Here is a 19,626-nt window from a genome sequence, read left to right as displayed (position 1 = left end):
AACATACATTACTATTTGTAACTTTTATTAACTTTTATTCTGATTGCATTACAGTTTTATTCATGTAATATTATATTCCATTATTAGAACTTTTACGTTCCCTCAGGGGACCTAGTATGCTTTTCCAAAACATTTGGAAATGAGTCCTGAAAGACGTTTGGGATGGCTCAAAACGGTCGGTTTCAAAAGGCGTGGTAAAACTGCTCCCTCTGTGACGTCACAGACGGACAGACTTCCTTATATGGGCGTGGCTGTAAGCCGGATAAGCAGTGTATTTTAATCCGTCAAGTTTAGTGAACAGAAAAGTGATTGTCTGTGTAGCATTATAGAGTGTGCATACAGGGAGCGGGGTCGCTAACCGCCATTTCCCATCACAATTAGTGGCCACATTAGACCTTGTAGAAAACCTAATGCTAAAATGCTAAAGCGTCTTGAGAAACTTGGGACTGCCCAGTCTCTAATTCCGGATCGGATTCAGGATCCAACACATATGGCTGGATGTTAAAATCCCGCATTTTAAAAAGATAAGTCGTCGTTTGTCAACTCTTAAAAAAGCTAGCGTCTTTAGATGCACTCGGGAGTGTCACCAACCACAGCGGAGGGGGCGTGCAAAAACAGACCGTTTTCGCAGGAATGAAGAAATGCAATACAGACGAATAGGTGCGGATACTGGAAGATCTAGAAAGCTTTGTGTGCCGTTGTAGCTTTCATGTGTAGCTGCTCTACAGGAGTCCACAACTCAATACAAAAAGGGCCAAAAATGAGCATAATAGGTCCCCTTTAAGGCTTTTTCTTGAGAAAGAAATACAAATATTATTCTTGTTTTATTATGGTTTTATTTATGTAATATTGAAACATGATTCCGATTAAAAACTTTAGAACTTCCATTATTTTATTTTTTAAATTATTTATTATTATTTTATTATTATAACATTATTTTTTTTATATATATATTTTAATGGTAAAATGACATTTAAATATGTTAATGTGGTAAAACGTGTCATTGTACAATCACAACTCTTAAAATAAAAACTTTTTAATTCTTCCTGCAATATTAAGATTTGATTATTCTTTCAATAAAATTTAAAAAATATTTTATTCTGGTCATATGACATTCTTTTCTTGTAAAATTGCAATTTTATTCTTGAAATATTCCAGTATTATTTTCCAAAAAAAATTAGTGATTTAGTGAAAGATGGAGGAATAAAGCATCAAATAAAATGGACTTTATTGCGCCTTGGTTGGAATAAAGGTGTTGCTTTCGACGCAAAGGTCGTCGCCCATACGTGTGGGGGTGCGGGCGGACTAGCAAGGGTGCTCGGGGGGGAGGGTCCACTTACTGTCAGGGGACAATTTAGGATGTCCGGCATGTGCTGGTCAAACTAGCGTGTCGTGTGTAGCGTGAGGAAACAAAGTCAGAAAGACAAACAAGGTGAGTGAAGGTGGCGGAAAAGAAAAGAAAAGAAAAGAAAGAAGAATTAGGGCTGATGGGAAAACTGCTGGGGGGGACCAAGTGTCATGTGGGAATATTTATTAGTTTTTTTTTTTTGTTTTTTTTTAAAGGAGGGGGGAGTGTGATGTCATTCCAATGCGGCATTCCTGCATGGCGTGTCTGCAAGGAGGAAGTGGGGGCGGGGCTTCATACATTATTAAAGCGCACAGATGGACTGTGGTGCTGATGCAAGGAGGGAGGGGGGGGCGGTGGGGGTGTCATGTGACCAGCAGGCTAAAGCAGGTGAGCGAGGAAGGAAACAGGATGCACAAACAAGGAAGGGTTTCTGCTCACTTGTCTCCTCTCCTCGGGGGCTTTGAGAAAGAGGGCGTTGATGACGGCGATCGTGTACGTCTGGATGTCCTGGTCCGTCCTGGTGAAGGACACAGGTCAGAAACCGACCCGTACGAGCCTACACCCCCCGCACTCACCCCTGGAGATGCGGTATGAGCTGTCCTATGGTGATCTCCTGCGCCACCTTGTGGTAGAGGTCCTGGCTGTTGAGCACCATGGACTCCAGGATGGCCAGCGAGCGCTGCAGCACCGCCGTGTCCATCGCAGACTTGTTCACGTAGCTGGCGATCTGTCACACGGCACGTCATAACATTTTAGTCATGTAGCATGAAGGTGGAAAATGATTTTTGTGGTTTTTATGGAAATGAAGCAAAATAATCAACAATGAAAAAGGTCATTTTGGCATCATTAGGTTGGCAATAAAGTTATCATATTATAGCATTACCGTGAAAATAAACCGCCAATACCATGAAGAAATGTTAGCATGTCTTTGGACATTGAAACAAAATAACAAATAAAGTTATAATTTTTGAATAATTAGGTTGGGGGAAAGTTATGTTATGGAAATGAAGTCATATTATGGACAATAGCTGCATTTTTATGAGAATAAACTCATAAAATCATTTTATTTGTTTTAGTAAAATATGCTACTACTTTTGAACAAACAACAATTTCCCCTCCCCTCTCCTCTTCCTCCTCATAATATTACAAGATGACATTTGAAAAATTGAAAAAGCAGAAAATTTAGAAACAGCAGCAATTGAAAAAGTAAAAAATATTTTCAGAATAAAGTCAAAATGTTACAAAAAAAGTAATATTCTAGTGAGCAAAAAGCTGTACATTTATGAGAATGAATTGAATATTGAGGAAAAATTTCATTATAATAGCATAGACTTTAGATATTACAGAAAAAAAAAATCAAGTGGCGATTTTTGCAAAATTATGTTGTGAAAAAGTGACAAAGTCAAAATGTTATGGAAATAAAGCCATAATTTAACAAAATGAACTATTTTAGAAGAAGACTGAAATATTTGAAAATAAAAAAAGCAGAAGGGGGCGGGGGGGCAAACGCTTTGGACATACACGTGCTTGGCAGTCCTTTCAAGGTGTGTACCAAATTTGACCTTAATTAGACCAAAAAGGCCTAAAGTTCCAATTGGAAAAGCGGAAAATTTAGAAACAGCAGCAATTGAAAAAATAAAGCATATTTTCAGAATAAAGTCAAAATGTTACAAAAAAATATTCAGCGCGCAAAAAGCTGTACATTTATGAGAATAAATTGAATATTGATGAAAAATTACATTTTAATAGCATAGACTTGAGATATTACAGAAAAAAATAATGTGAGAAACAAAATCAAGTGGCAATTTTTGCAAAATTATGTTGTGAAAAAGTGACAATAAAGTCAAAATGTAATGGAAATAACGTCATAATATAACAAAAAATGGGGGGAGGGTTTCCCCGGAAAAACCTTTGGACACACACACGTGCTTGGCAGTCCTTTCAAGGTCTAATTTGACCTTAATTGGACCAAAAACCAAAGTTCCAATTGCGTTTAGTGAGAAATTGCAAGTGGGGTTTAATCACAGCGCCCCCATGTGGTGTAAGTCATAAAAGTAACAGCACAAGTGCCACATTTCAGCTCCTTGCGGCCATTATTAGCGGCCAAAAACTGACCTTCTTGATGAAGGCCACGGAGAAAGTGTCCCAGGAGACGATGCCGTGGTCCATCAGCTCCACGAAGGCCGTGAGCGTGAAGGAGAGCAGGTCGCCGAAACTACAACAACACAACACACAGACATAAAAAGTACGACTAAGAAAGACGCGGCTTGTGGCTGTGCAGCCATGACACTTTGGAAGACGAGGACGAGCGAGCGAGCGAGCGGCCGGCCGAAGCTCTGCGTTGCAACCACGCTTGCTGGAGAGAAGCAGGAGGAAGAGACGGGAACACGGCGGCAGGAAGCAAAGTCAAAGGTCATGCAGAGGAAGAAGCCACAATAACAAGCCGCACATTCAAAATAATACAATAAGCAATCATTATTTGTGTAATGATACAAATACAATTATTGTTATTATTTACATAATCAAAAATGTCAAGACCAGTTGAAAGATGCCAAGAATGTACCTTCTGCACTGTTGGATCTTAAGGAGGTTCTAAGTAGGGCTTCAAAATACAAAAAGATGAAAAGACGAAAAGTGAAAAGACAAAGATTCAAACCAAAAATCGGTGTGCGGATCGAAAAAAGATCTGAAAAACCGAAAGAAACAAACATTCAATACATATTTTGGCCAAATTTTTGCCTTTTAAAGGCTGTGCTCTTAAATTTCTGATCAGAAAATGAAGGCTTCTTTGCAATAAATTGCTTTTTTGTGTCTCACTCCCATTTATTCTTTTTCTATTTTGAGCTTCTACTTAGAACCCCCTTAAGATTTCAACTGGTCTTAACGTTTTCATGTTAAGACCAAGAGTGTATAAGTATTATATTCCATATTTTATGTCCACCTGGCACAGAAATGTACGTATTTTGAGTTTCATGAAAATACAAATGTCGACTATTTAATTTGAGTGTGAAATATCAAGTTGAAATGTTTTAAATGTTGACATTTTAAAGCCTAGCTTCCCTTCTCGTTGATAAGCTTTACAATGGCGACCTCTAGCGTTCCAATGGCAAAATGCACGTTGCATCCTCACCAGCAGCACAATGTGGTAGATGCAGCTAAAGGACACACAGGAGCACAAACCCACCCCCACCCCGCCTCTTGCTGCTAAGTGTCCATCATCCTGGCAGCTGATCGACAAAAAGTCATGAAAACCAAAAATGACAGAATCAAAACCAAGATGGAGGATGAGGCTTAATGATGGATGAACCCAAAAGACAGGAAATAACACCACCTTCAAGATTTAATCCATCCACGGATTATTATCCTGCTTCCATTCAAACGTCAAGAAGTAATTCTTAGTACTTTTCCCATAGTAGTGTCTTTATTCCCAAATATTACAACTTTTTCCCCAACCTAAATTCTTATTAAATAAGTTTATTTGTTTTCTTTCGGCTGTTTCCTGACTGCGGAGTCGCCACAGCGAATGTACAATTTAATTTTGTTACCATATAATACAAGAAAAAAAATCTCTACAATATTTTTTTCTAAAATGACCTTATTTTTCCAAGTTTATGCTCATAATATTTTGTCTTAATTCTCAGAAAACGACAGCTATTTTTCACATTTCTGCATTTTTTAATTTTTTTTGTACCTATTTATGAATTTACTGCCCTATTATTTTGACTTTATTCTCCTAACATAACTTTTCTCTTTATATATAGTTTTTTTTTATTAAATAATATATTTGGAATGTGCTGCGGGTCAATTAAAAAAAACCCAACACACAGTCAAGCGTACCACAAATGGCCCCTGGGCGGGACTTTGGACACCCCTGATGTAGACGATGTCATCCTCTAACTCGGATCATCGGCCATGACGCGTGTGCATGACTTTTTATACCCAAGATGTGTTCAAGGACATCACGTCATCATGTGTTTCTGGTTGAGGGCCAACAGTGAGTAAATGTATTTGTGGCGGTCCAGACTTAAAGAGTGAAATGGAGCAGATGAAGGATAGAAAACATTTCCAAAAAAACACATGCAAAAATAAATAAATAAATAAATTCTGATGTGTGTGATTTCCCATGAGGCATTGCTGGTCTTTAATCATGCAGACCGCAGCAGATCAGATTAGATTAGATTAGATTAGATTAGAGCAGAGAAGCGTCCACCCGGCCTGGATAAGCAGAGGAGGAGGAATGGAAGGTGGAGCAGGTGGGTCTGGGGGGGGGGTCTTACCAGGGCTTCATTATCTTCTGGAGTTTCTGATAGCGCCTGCAAAGATTTGAGAAACTTTGGCGTCAAACGCGTCATTGTGAGACAACAAAATGAATATATATATATTAAATTGTATTATTATAATTAAATTGTTATTATAATAATTAGTATAATTATATTATAATAGTAATTATATTATTATATATTTTTTAATTATAACACAATCTACAAACAGGTCTGTTGTGGGGGGAGGAGACCATACTTTTTATTAGGAAGCTAGTTCAGGATGCTACCACTAGAGGGCGCTGTCTGCCTTTGACTACTGCAATAAAACACCAGGCAACATCTGTGGACGAGATCACTCTCCCGGTGTGGAATCATGACAGTCCACTACACGGAATATCAACAGGAAACATTAACTTCCTGTGTGGGACATCAAGGTGAGCGTGGGGGCCGGCAGCCATCACTGCAGGCTAGGGGGAGGAGCATAAACTGCGGTGGACGAACACGGATTTAATCCAAAACTAGTCCAATTTCAATTACAATGAAAACTATTTCAAAGCCAATTCACATCATAACTGGGGGAGGATGGGGGGGGGGGGGGGTCCTCCATGCAGACACAGCACTTCAGTTGGGATAGGCTCCAGCATACCCTCATACAGCACGCCCTGGCGTTCACCTTCAATCGACTTTGGCCTCTACAAAAATGGACAAAAGTATCGGGACACGTGGCACGAGTCTTCGCAATGTGGTTCAGGACTCGGTTCGATTCCACTGGTGTGAAAGAACACCCCAGCAAAGGCAAGAGATGACCTCAAACAAACCAGTTCAAGCTCCTTTTCTTCTTCTCCTTTCACTTCCTGTATGTGTCCCAATACTTTTGCCCACATCACTTCCTCAGGACTGTAGAAAAATCCCCCATGATGCAATAACAACGTTTTAACCACGTTCTCACATTACAATGAGTCCCTAGATCCGCCCCCAGGCTTCACTACACGTCTTAAAACGCAGCTTTGATAACCATCCCGCAGCCAGCTACGGACATGATGTGTTGTTTTCTTTCAGCAAAGATGCTAACCTAGCATAATGTTGCTGTTAAAATGTAATGTTAGCACTTGAGCTTCCATGGCTATGCTAACATAGCCGAAGTTGGATGTTTCGAGCAATTTTAGAAGCTTATTTAACAATAATGTCTACAATGACATAAAGCAGGCTTCGCTACACATCTTAAAATGCAGCCCTGCCAATTGATGATTTGTTTTTCCGTCGTGTGATGTTACCGTTAAAGTGTAACGCTAGCACACGGAGCCCTGCTAGCGGCGCTAAGCACTTACTCCGTGCCGCTCTCCACCATCTGCGTCAGCAAGGAGATGCCGTCCAGGTTGATGAACTCCATGGCGAAGGTGATGTCCCGCGAGGCGCTGGCCAGGTCCTTCAGAGCCTCCAGCTTGGCGTCCATGCTGGACGACTGGATGCGCTCGTGCAGCTGCACCGCCGTCTGGTACTGGACGGGGGCGAGGGGACAGGGGGACAGGGGGGAGCATTAAAGGGAGGAAGGGGTGACTGATGGTGTTCTTCTCCGGGGGAACTAACTCACGGGGGAGGTGGTCAAGCGCAGGATGGAGCCGTTCTTGATGTCGTTGCGGTTCTGAGGCAGATAGAAGATATCAACGAAGAAATGAATACGCTAGAGCGGACTTTTACGCAACTTTAAACATCGACGCAAACCTTCTCGGTGATGTAGAAATTGGTGGCGTCGGCAATCTGCAGAGCAAAGTTTTCATGGTTCCCCAACGACCACCTTGACAGGAACATGACAGCATCATAAAACATCAAGCAGGCCTTGACGTTGGTTTGTTTACACGGCAAACGTTGATCTAAATACCACATCTTGGCTACCACAAGGAGAAGAGGAGCAAGTGGAGGAATAGAACGATGGAGAGGCAGGAAAGGAAAGAAGACGGAGAAGAAGAATAAGGAAGAGGAGAAACAGGAAGAGAAGGAAAAAAGAAGAGAAAGAATGAAAAAGGAGAAGACAGACAAGTAGAAAGAGAATAAGAAGAACAGAAGAAGAAAAAAGAGGAGAGAAGAAAGCAAAGAAAGAGAAGAAGAAAAAAGTTAAGAAACGGGAAAAGAGGAAAAAGGTGAAGGAAGAAAAGGAGGATGTAGCTTAGATGTAGCATGTCGATGTAGCGTTACACAACATCTTAGATGTAGCATGTAGAGTAAGCTATGTTTAGCATGCACATGTAGCGTTACACTACAGCTTAGATGTAGCATGTCGATGTAGCGTTACACTACACCTTAGATGTAGCATGTCGATGTAGCGTTACACTACACCTTAGATGTAGCATGTCGATGTAGCGTTAAACTACAGCTTAGATGTAGCATGTAGATGTAGCGTAAGCTATGATTAGCATGTACATGTAACGTTACACTACACCTTAGATGTAGCATGTAGCGTTACACAACATCTTAGATGTAGCATGTAGAGTAAGCTATGCTTAGCATGTACATGTAACGTTACACTACACCTTAGATGTAGCATGTAGATGTAGCGTTACACTACAGCTTAGATGTAGCATGTAGATGTTTAGCATGTACATGTAGCATTACACTACACCTTAGATGTAGCGTTACACTACAGCTTAGATGTAGCATGTCGATGTAGCGTTACACAACATCTTAGATGTAGCATGTAGAGTAAGCTATGTTTAGCATGTACATGTAGCGTTACACTACAGCTTAGATGTAGCATGTAGATGTAGCGTTACACTACAGCTTAGATGTAGCATGTCGATGTAGCGTTACACTACAGCTTAGATGTAGCATGTAGTGTTACACATCTTAGATGTAGCATGTAGATGTAGAGTAAGCTATGCTTAGCATGTACATATAGCATTACAGTACACCTTAGATATAGCATGTCGATGTAGCGTTACACTACAGCTTAGATGTAGCATGTAGCGTTACACTACAGCTTAGATGTAGCATGTAGATGTAGCGTAAGCTATGATTAGCATGTACATGTAGCGTTACACTACACCTTAGATGTAGCATGTAGCGTTACACTACAGCTTAGATGTAGCATGTAGATGTAGCATAAGCTATGCTTAGCATGTACATGTAGCGTTACACTACACCTTAGATGTAGCATGTCGATGTGGCGTTACACTGCAGTTTAGATGTAGCGTTACACTGCAGCTTAGATGTAGCAAGTAGATGTAGTGTAAGCTATGCTTAGCATGTACATGTAGCGTTACACTACACCTTAGATGTAGCATGTAGATGTAGCGTTACACTACAGCTTAAATGTAGCTGTAGAGTAAGCTATACTTAGCATGTAGCTGTAGAGTAAGCTATACTTAGCATGTAGCTGTAGAGTAAGCGATGCTTAGCATGTAGCTGTAGAGTAAGCTATGCTTAGCATGTCGTTGTAGAGTAAGCTATGCTTAGCATGTCGTTGTAGAGTAAGCTATGCTTAGCATGTAGCATGAAAAACACTCACCCTTCACACACTTCCTTAATGATGGCAGACAGAGGTTTTTTCTGCGGGATAACAAAGTGGGACATAAAAGGTTAAAGGTTAAACCTTCCAGTGTCCAAAAGCAACATCAGCAGCACTTTAATAGGATGGACGACAGGAGCCATGACACGCTGGTCTTTGGGAGTCTGAACCGGTCCCCAAATAAGTCTTGTTGATGTGGAACATACTGATATGGAGTATTACCTCCACCAGGGAGATTTTCCATAGCCGGGTTTGTTGTGTAGTCAGTAAAAAGAGTCGTTCAAATGAATCACTAATGGCCTGATATGATATTTGATGTGTATGTGTGGGGGGGGGGGCTGCATCACTCCTGTCAACAACACAGGTGACCAATAGTACACACACACACACACACACACACACACACACACACACACACAGTTGAAGTAAATCCACACACTCATTGAAGAAGAAGCAGCAAGTCGTTATCACATGACTCACAGCGCCATACGCCACCACGGGCCTTTTGTATGACCAAGCTGATAACGAGTGTGTGTGTGTGTGTGTGTGTGTTGACGACGACACGCCAAAACGAAGAGGAGAACAACGCAAGAGCAGCTGTGTGATGATGATGATGATGATGATGATGAGGGCGGAGAGCGCGCTGCCGCATCCCGGCGCCTCTGAGGCAGGAAGACGCAAAACATCCGCAGAGGTTCATCCGCCCAGGCCGAGCGTGGCGCCCGTCGCCATGGTGACGTCGCACCGGCGGTTAGTGTAGCCGTGTTATCCCCCCTACCCCCCCCCCCCACATCCCAAAACACACACGGCGCTTATTATCATATTACATTTGCTTGTCGGCCATCATGAATAAATTCTTCCTATGAACGGCAGCAATCAGACTTTCTTATGACAAAATGGGACGTTTATATTTTCACTTTTTTTTTTTTTTTGAAATTTTAATAAAAATAGTTCATAAAATATTTGTAAAACGTCATTTTGTATCATGTTAGTTTATTTTATGGTTGAATTAGGAGTATACTCAATGCCATCTATTTACAATTATAATATTCAATAGAATAACATCAATAAAATATATTGATTGATTTTTAAAAATATTTTTAAAATAAAATTTTAACATACAAAATATTTCCTTTAATGTTGCATCACTTTATAGCTAACACATTTGTCATATTTTATATATATATATATATATATATATATATATATATATATATATAATTTTAATCAGATTAATCACGGATTAATCATCATAATTAATCACCTCATAAATTAGTTACCGCTGTTAACGCGTTTGACAGTCTCAATAGAATAATATCAATAAAACATATTTATTGATTTTTAAAAATATTTTTAAAATAAAATTTAAAAATATTAAATATTTCCTTTAATGTTGCATCACTTTATAGCTAACACATTTACAAATGTCATATTATATATATGTATGTTATATATATAATTTTAATCAGATTAATCACGGTTTTCAAATTAATTAAAATACATAATTAATCACCTCATAAATGAGTTCCCGCCATTAATGCGTTTGACAGCCCTAGTGTGTATATACATATGTATATATGTATATATATAGTATCTTATTGAGTTTAGTTCCCCCCCACTGTCAAATTTTAATTGCTTTATGATTTAATAAATGATTTTGACTGTATCACAATAAAAGATAAATAAAGGTAATAAATAATAAAGATAATAAAAGGTAAATGTGCTTATGAAAAAAAAGAATATTGTGTAAACACAGAGGGAGGATAATTGAATGGAATTATTGGTGTACACACATGGTATACGCAGTATGTTGTGATGTAGAATATGAAGTATAATGAAGTATATGAATATGAAGTATTGATGGGTTTTATGAAAGAATGAATGGTTTTTAATGAAGCCTAACCATGACGTTCCTGCCTCGTGATGCTTTTGTGGGCTGCTTAATTAAAGACCCCCCCATCACGATGTTGGCGCTGACGTTTCCGTAGCCGCATCCGCATCCCGCACACCAACCCCCCCGTGTCCTACCTGGTCTATCTCCATGAGTTTAGGGAAGGCCCCCGGCCACTCGATGGCCACCTTCACGATGTCCGCGGGCGGCGGCATGGCTGCGGGTCCAGGGGGGCGGCGAGGTCTCCTTCTCCTGCTGGATGGGGGCGGGGGGTCATCCAAATCTGGCCGGGAGCAGGAGAGAGGAGAAGAAGAGTTTAGCCGCCTGCAGCAACATTTGCTTCACTCTTGACCTTAAGAGTGGACGACTTTATGCTAATGAGGGAAAGAAACGTCTCCACCAGCTAAAAAACGAGCTTTTATTCTGACGCTTATTCTACCTTCCTTGCAGCCGACAGGAAACGTTAGCACGGCCTGGCTAACCGCGTCACAATGATTATTAGTACTGATTATTTGCCATCCTTCATACGCATTATAACAGGACTGTTAGCGTGACCTTCCACCTCCGTACAGTAGGGGGCATAGCATAGGGGCAACGCTGCTTCTTAGCACACCTCATACACACCTGCTCTGCCAGAGAAGAATAAGACGTAGCAGGAGGGATCAGTGGTGCCAACTTATTTAGCATCTTTTTAGGTCTTACTGTGCCCCCCCACCCCCCCACCACCATCCTAAAGAACTCACGCGTGTCCATCTTGCTTGTGGCATAAAAGGTTTGGGGCATTCATAGCGAACCACAGCAATGAAAACGACAAAAAAAAAAAAAAAATAGAATAAAAAAATCACTGTAGAAACGGTCACTTTTTACAATTCATGACACTAATTTTAATAACTACAATTTGTACAAATTGTTTTTGTATTTTTTTAAACATATTTTTAAACATAATTGCCAAACATCTAAACAATTTTGGGGGGGTTTGACATGCATAATGCTTAAGAATAAAAAGCACCACCCCCCCCAAAAAAATATCTACTTTTTAAAAATAAAAATCACTGTAGAAATTGTAACCTCTCGATTATTTTTTTTTAATAATTACACAAATGTTACTAATTACAATTTGAACTGAAAATCAACTAAATTCAATAATAATATTTTTAATAAACATATTTCAAAACATAACTGCCAAAATGACACGGATGGGGGGGGGACTCCTTTGAAACTGTGAATCCTATTATGTGTACATATGTATAACATATTGTATATTGTATTAAATATCGAAATAACTTTCAGAGGTTCTGACATTAAAGTTAAAAAAATAAAATGAAAAAAATGTACATTTAAAAACTACAAATAATGGTACAGTCACTTTTTTTAATACTAATCACTAATTTTACTCATAAAATTTGTAAAAAAAAATGCCATATTCATGTGTTTTGTGGGTTTTTTAGTAGACACACATAACTGCCTAAAATGTAAATATTTGTTAATAATAAAATAATCATACAAATTGTCACAACTCTCAGAAAAAATAATTACACAAAATTATTGCGCTTTAAACTTAAAGTTGACTAAATAGTTGTGACATTATTATTTTACATATTTTTAAAATATACTAAACATTGTATTATCAAATTTATTTCACTTTCCTCTTTTGTTGTGCCATAAACATGGCATTCACATGCAGCATGGACAATTATGCAAATGAGATCCACCCGTCCCTGCAACCCCACCACAGATAGGTTGCAGCCCTGACAAATGTTTTGCAGCACAAGATAAGAAGTAATAATAATAAGTATCATCTTCATCTTTGTAGGGAAGCACTTTCCATTGGCACGCTTCCGCCTCATAAACAGCCGCTGTGATGTGAGCGAGGAGGGACCAACGTGGTCGGGATATTCCCCAAACTGGGGAGGACATCAATAATTTAGCCTCCCTCGCCCGTCTGGAACAATCGGATCATCTTGGTCTGGGTACATATTTATTCTCCATCAAAAATGCATGAGGATGCGGCTAATTCCTGGGAATATTGATTTTTTTCTGTTGTGTGTGATGTTAGCACGTTTAAAGATAGCGTACGACGCCACGGTGGCCCCGGCGTTAAGAGTGAGTCACCCCATAATAATCCACACAACCTTTATCGCATGGAGGCGTCGCCATGGCAGCCGCTGCATCAATAGCCGAGCAGACGCGGATGCATCTTTCTTTCCGAGGCCTTCCACGCCAGTCATAACACCCCTCCGCCCTAAAAAGTGACTCACTGGCCCCTCCCTCTTCACACGCATGTGCTCATTGAGGAATATTTCCTTCAACGGAGGACGGAAAAACACACAGCTTGTGTGTGTGTGTGTGTGTGTGACTCGTGTTCGTCATCTACACACTCCATAGAAGCGGTCAAAGCCCAGCAATCGGACTAAACAAACATGCTAACATGCTAACATGCTACGTAAAGGGGAGCTAGCATCTGTTTTTTTTCATCTCGTCACCTTCTTCTTTCATGTTGGCCTCCATTTCACACACACGACTTTTTACGACATTTTTTACATTTTTTGAAAAACATAATTTGCATAATTGGGGGGGGGTTCACATTCCTAAAGCTGAACAATAATAATAAAAACACTTTCAAAATATAAATAACTATAGAAATTGTGACTTTTATTTATTTTTTAAACTAATTACACTACTTTTACTAATTACAGTTTTAACCAAAATTGACTAATTTTTTACGTGAACACTTTTGTAATTTTTCAAACATATTTATCTGCGTTCCTCCCACATTCCAAAAATATGCTACGTTAATTAGCCACTCCAAATTGTCCATAGGTATGAATGGTGGAGTGTGAATGGTTGTTTGTCTATATGTGCCCTGTGATTGGCTGGCCACCAGTCCAGGGTGTACCCCACCTCTCGCCCCAAGTCAGCTGGGATAGGCTCCAGCATATCCGCGACCCTCGTGAGGATAAGCAGCATCGAAAATAGATTTATAAACATAGTTGCCAAAAAGACTGCGTTCTCAACCTCTTGTCCGCGTGTCATGTGACGCCTCATCACACACATAGTGGTCATAAGTCGTCCATCTTCAGCCACAACAAAGCGTTGGTGGGTGGGGGCTCACGTTACACCCCCAACCCCGGGCCGGACATGTGATCTGCCTTCCAGGGCTCGGAGGACAAAGAAGGTCACGCAGAAGAAGAGCTGAGATTTGTCAGGCTCCGCCTTTTCACCTCAATAATTCATGACGTGCAATTTGAGGGTCACGTCCTCCATGGGGAGAGCCAATACCCGGGGGGGTTATGTTGACCTGATATGTGGGGGGGGGGGGTCTGGGGTTTGGGGTTGTTATTGGATAAACGATCAATGCATGACACTAACATTAAACTTCGACTTCACCAAAAGCACTCTGCAAAGATCCTCTATTCAACACGAGAGCTCCACTCTTTTTAAGAACCTCATCCAAAACACTAATGCACTAGTCAAAGATCCTCTATTCAACAAGAGAGCTACACTCTTTTGAAGAACTTCAACCAAAACGCTAATACACTAGTCAAAGATCCTCTATTCAACAAGAGAGCTACACTCTTTTTAAGAACCTCATCCAAAACACGAATATATTCGTCAGAGATCCTCTATTCAACACGAGAACACCACTCTTTTTAAGAACCTCATCCAAAACACTAATGCACTAGTCAAAGATCCTCTATTCAACAAGAGAGCTCCACTTTTTTAAGAACTTCAACCAAAACGCTAATACACTAGTCAAAGATCCTCTATTCAACAAGAGAGCTACACTCTTTTTAAGAACCTCATCCAAAACACGAATATATTCGTCAGAGATCCTCTATTCAACACGAGAACACCACTCTTTTTAAGAACCTCATCCAAAACACTAATACCCTAGTCAAAGATCCTCTATTCAACAAGAGAGCTAGACTCTTTGAAACCCCTGCTCTGTATGGCAGGAGTGTCTTGCTGTTTTTAAGGATAAATAGTACTGGTATAAAAAACACTAGCCAAAGATCCTCTATGTGAGAGGAGTGCTCTGCTGCTTTTTGGAATCGAATACAAAAATGCGAGTCAAATATGCTCGACGTAACAGTAGTACGCCGCTGTTTTTAAGGATCTGTTGCAAAAACACTAGTCAAAGATCCTCTATGTGACAGGAGCGCATGGTTTAAGGACCTGCGGCAAAAACAATACTGAATAGATCCTCACAAACACTTGATATGACAGGAGTGCATCGCTCTTTTTAGGCATGGCCAGCAAAAATGCCTGTCAAAGATCCTCTATATCAGGAGCACTACTGTTTTTAAAGTCGTACGACAAGGGTTCTAGTCAAAGATCTTCTATAAGACAGGAGTGAGGTGCTGTTTTTAAGGACCTACTGCAAAAACAATGGTAGCCAAAGATCCTTTATATGTCAGGAGCACTATTGTTTTTAAAGTCGTACTACAAGGGTTCTAGTTGAAGATCTTCCATAAGACAGGAGTGAGCCGCTGTTTTTAAGGATCTACTGCAAAAACCATGGTAGCCAAAGATCCTCTATATCAGGAGTAGTACTGTTTTTAAAGTCGTACTACAAGGGTTCTAGTTGAAGATCTTCCATAAGACAGGAGTGATCCGCCGTTTTTAAGGATCTACTGCAAAAACCATGGTAGCCAAAGATCCTCTATATCAGGAGTACTACTGTTTTTAAAGTCATACGACAAGGGTTCTAGTCAAAGATCTTCTATAAGACAGGAGTGCTGCGCCGTTTTTAAGGACCTACTGCAAAAACAATGGTAGCCCAAGATCCTTTATATGTCAGGAGCACTGCTGTTTTTAAAGTTGTACGACAAGGGTTCTAATCAAAGATCTTCTATACGACAGGAGTGCTGTGCTGTTAATCAAAGATGGTCTATACGATGATGGATTCCGTTGTTTCCTAACCTATTTTGTCCCTGAGGCTTTTTATCCTACCATGAGTCATATTGATAACTACTGTGCTTTGTGGGGGGGTTATGCAGCCTGCATGGGCGTGTCCTCCTGCGTGGGCGTGTCCACATTAACCTTTGAAACAGAAAGGGGGACCCGCTCTTCATCTGATGCCTCTACAAAGGATCTACGTGTGTGTGCGGGCCTTTCAAGAGAAGAGAGCGTAGACAAAAGTGCAAGAGGACAAAGTTGCGCCTCCATAGACGCCGCGGCCGCAAGATGCTCGTGTTGCCCCCTTGGGGATGGGGACGCACACATGAAAGCAATACACACAAAAACACACGCCAACACTCGAGAGGAAGAATCCGAATGAGCCGCCGATGCCGCCAGCCCACAGGAAGAGGCGGCACCGACGCACAAAAGCCTGACAAAAAGACAAAAGGCAAAAAGCTCCAGTGTGCGAATGAGGCGCAGGAAGTGCGAGGCGCTGGAAGACGCTTTCAAGCCAACACAACAAACAACACACGCGGACACAAAGCGCCGGAGGATGGCGTCCTACCCGTCACTCAATCACCATGTGGAGCTGTCCGTCTCACAACAACAACTTCTCAACACCTTTACACCGTCTTTTTTGTAGAAGAAATATAAAATATTAAAAAGGGACCTATGATGCTTTTCCACTTTTCTGACATATAAAAGTAGTAATAATGTTATATTCCGGTGTTAAACAGTGCCAAAGTTTCACATCATGAGGTTTGAGCATTTGGAAATGAGCCCTGAAAAACTTTTGGGATGGCTCAAAACGCTCGCTTTCAAAAGGCGTGGTGAAACTGCCCACTTTGTGATGTCACAGAGGGCAGACTTCCTTATATGGGCGTGGCTGTAAGCCATATAAACTCTCTGCCCTCTGCTTCCCAAGCGCCGATGCTCTGTTTACGAAACAAGCTCAGGCAGAAGTTATTATATTTGGTGATTCCCAGCAAGAGAAAAATATTTTCATATGTCAGCAGCATTCCGCTTGTTTTTTTCAAAGTGTCGAAAAATTAACTTAGTAGGTCCCCTTTAAAGAAAAATACCTCAATGTCGTACCTTTTAAGTGCTAATATTATTTGAGAAACTAAAATGAAAGTTAGAAGTTGGAAAATTAAGTAATATTTTATAAAAATATAATTTAATAAGATTTTTTTTAATATATATTTTATAAGAAATTTATAAGAATTTATAGGAAGAAAAGTTGCAATAATTGGACATAAAAAACTAGCAGCAGCAAAAATGGAAAAAATAGCTGTAGAAGAATAAAAACAACATATTACCAAAATAAGTAAAAATATTCCAACAAGAAAATATGATTCATTTATGTAATGAATAATTAAATGTATAAAAAATAATTTTAGTAGTATTTTTTAATCTGTATTTTTTAAAGTCATAATATGAGAAACAAAATAAAGTTGTAATTTTTGGAAAATTAAATTGAGAAAAAAGTTTCAATATTATGAGAATAAAGTCAGAATTATGGGAAGAACATTTACATTTCACATTTACAAGAAGGAAGTTGAAATAGTTTGAAAAAAAAACTGCTGTAATGTTACATGAATGAAGTCAAAATATGAGAAAAAAAAGTCGAGAAAAATGTCACATTTTTACGAGAATAAACTGGTAATATCATGAGAAAAAATAATGTCATTATAGTAACATAGAGTTCAAATATTAAAGAAAAATATGTCTTCCGGTTTGTTTCTTAAAGTGCTAATATTATGAGAAACAATCCAAACTAAATAAAGTTGTGATTTTTTAAAAATTAGGTTGGGTTAAAAAAAAATCAAATTTTAAGGGAATAAAGTATAAATATTATGGCATAAAGTCATAATTACAAGTTGAACATTTAGGAGAAAGTTGGCATATAAAACCCAAAACGGTTATTAAAAAAATTATGAAAATTTATGAAGACAAAATATTATGAAAAAAAGTCAGAGTTATATGAGAATAAATTATATATCATGAGTAACTATAATTTTATTTTAGTAGCAAATAGTTGAAATATTAAAAGAAAATGTAATTTTAAATATTAATTAATTGTGTGATTAATTAATTAATTAATTGCAATTAATCTAGCATGTTTTTGGAATGGGGGAGGAAACCGTAGTACCCGGAGAAAACCCACACATGGGTGTGATATAGATGCATGCGGTATAGATGCATGCGGTATAGATGCATGCGGTATAGATGCATGCGGTATAGATGCATGCGGTATAGATGCATGCGGTATAGATGCATGTGATATAGATGCATGTGATATAGATGCATGTGTTGTAGGTGAAGGCAGTGTCACAAGGCCGCTCTGGGCTGGGCTGTAATGCCGCAAGCAGGATATCCTGTCGACACCTAGCATGAGTAGCCAGTCGGAGTAGCAGCGAGCCGTGGAGCTCCACTGCAACCACCAACGAGATGCGACGCAGAGCAGAAATATTCCACTAACTAGTACATCTGGCAACCCAGAGTCCAACCATTACACAAACAAAGTGGGACATTTATAGCACGGCTGACGTTACCAGGAAGAAACTTTCCAAGTTCCATCTTTCTCATCATATTTCTTCTCTTCTAGTCTGCAAGTACGTGCACATCAAGATGTCACACACACACACACACACACATGTGCGGACACACACACACACACACACACACACACACACACCTCCCAGCAGAAACTCACCTCAGCGGTGCTGCTGTTCCCCCTGACCTGCTAGCAAATAAAGATGTCCTCTTCACAAGAAGACGCTTTGTGCTGCACCTCGCCCGAGGCTAAAAAGGGCGGGGGCAAAGAGGGGGGGGAAGTAGGTGTTTGTCAAGAAAAGAGGAACCAAGTCCCTCAAAGGCGGCAAAATAGAAAGCCAGCAGACAAGAGGAAGCCGGACATCAGACGTCCGCGCCGCTGAGCTCACAAGTCAAATATGTCCCACAAGCGCCGCCATAGACCATGGGGGGGCGGGTGGGGGGGGGGGGGTCACACACACTTCTTGCCTCTCAAAGGCTAGCCTGTGCACATCACATGCACACGCTTGCTCCGCCCCTTGCGTGAGGTCAAGCGCCGCTTTGGCCGAGCCTCATAAACACAAACTCTACAGTCGTGAATCACAAGTCCTGCCGAGGGCGAGCCCAGCGAGCACGCCAGTTTCATTCCTGGAGGCCCGCCACTGTTGCATTTGGACCGCCACAGATGCAAGGGTGCTGTTTTTTTTTGGCATTTCCTGTTTGCAACACATTATAATGGGACTGTCCATGTCCAATTATGCAAATTCAAATAAATAAGACCTTTTGGCACCCTTCTGTTGGGGTGCCCTTAAGGGGGCGGAGCTAGACAGTGCCATGTGTTGACTAGCGGACAGCACCGGGAGGAAAACAAAAATCCCATTTCCCGCCACTCGCATGTCCTCCATTGTTGTTTAGCATCTCCAGTAATTATGCAAATTAGACGCCACCGTCGCCGCTGCTCAACAAGAATGGTACATGTGACTTCCTCTTTCCTTACGCTTCCATTCAAACCTCCACGAGCGCTTGTCGGGCGGCGAAGGATCTTCTGGAACACCTCCAGGGAACATCTATTATTCAATGCTGCCGTCCAAAGCAATCTCGCTCCGTGAAGAATAATATTCCAAGTCGTCGCTTATTATCCCGCCGTGAATCGCTGATGAAGTTGTGAAACCTCAACATGTTCCTC

At 40.3% G+C, this 19,626-nt stretch overlaps 1 protein-coding gene across 5 annotated transcripts in view; it reads right to left on the bottom strand.

Annotated features, from left to right (window-relative positions):
* The window catches only part of elmo1 (engulfment and cell motility 1 (ced-12 homolog, C. elegans)), a 62,840-nt gene that overhangs the window by 21,528 nt on the left and 21,686 nt on the right, over positions 1 to 19,626 (bottom strand). Inside the window, exons 1-11 of one of the 5 annotated variants that reach the window (XM_058047971.2) lie at positions 18,622 to 18,736; positions 11,141 to 11,286; positions 9,113 to 9,153; positions 7,333 to 7,405; positions 7,202 to 7,252; positions 6,939 to 7,108; positions 5,626 to 5,661; positions 3,464 to 3,563; positions 1,924 to 2,075; positions 1,787 to 1,865; positions 1,341 to 1,382 (exon numbers count right to left, since the gene is read on the bottom strand). In XM_058047971.2, the coding sequence (XP_057903954.2) occupies positions 1,341 to 1,382; positions 1,787 to 1,865; positions 1,924 to 2,075; positions 3,464 to 3,563; positions 5,626 to 5,661; positions 6,939 to 7,108; positions 7,202 to 7,252; positions 7,333 to 7,405; positions 9,113 to 9,153; positions 11,141 to 11,218 (822 nt within the window). In that variant the 5' untranslated portion in view covers positions 11,219 to 11,286; positions 18,622 to 18,736. Of the gene's footprint in view, positions 1 to 1,340; positions 1,383 to 1,786; positions 1,866 to 1,923; positions 2,076 to 3,463; positions 3,564 to 5,625; positions 5,662 to 6,938; positions 7,109 to 7,201; positions 7,253 to 7,332; positions 7,406 to 9,112; positions 9,154 to 11,140; positions 11,287 to 18,621; positions 18,737 to 19,626 lie in introns of those variants that run through there. The other 4 variants (XM_058047968.2, XM_058047970.2, XM_058047969.2 and 1 more) reach the window with 4 other exon arrangements.

The sequence above is a fragment of the Doryrhamphus excisus genome, linkage group LG7 (genome assembly GCF_037039965.1).
Source record: "Doryrhamphus excisus strain RoL-2023G ecotype Guam linkage group LG7, RoL_Dexc_Guam_v1.1, whole genome shotgun sequence".
Lineage (NCBI taxonomy): Eukaryota > Metazoa > Chordata > Actinopteri > Syngnathiformes > Syngnathidae > Doryrhamphus > Doryrhamphus excisus.
Note: the sequence above shows the minus strand (reverse complement) of the source record. Positions and strands in the feature narration are given on the sequence as shown.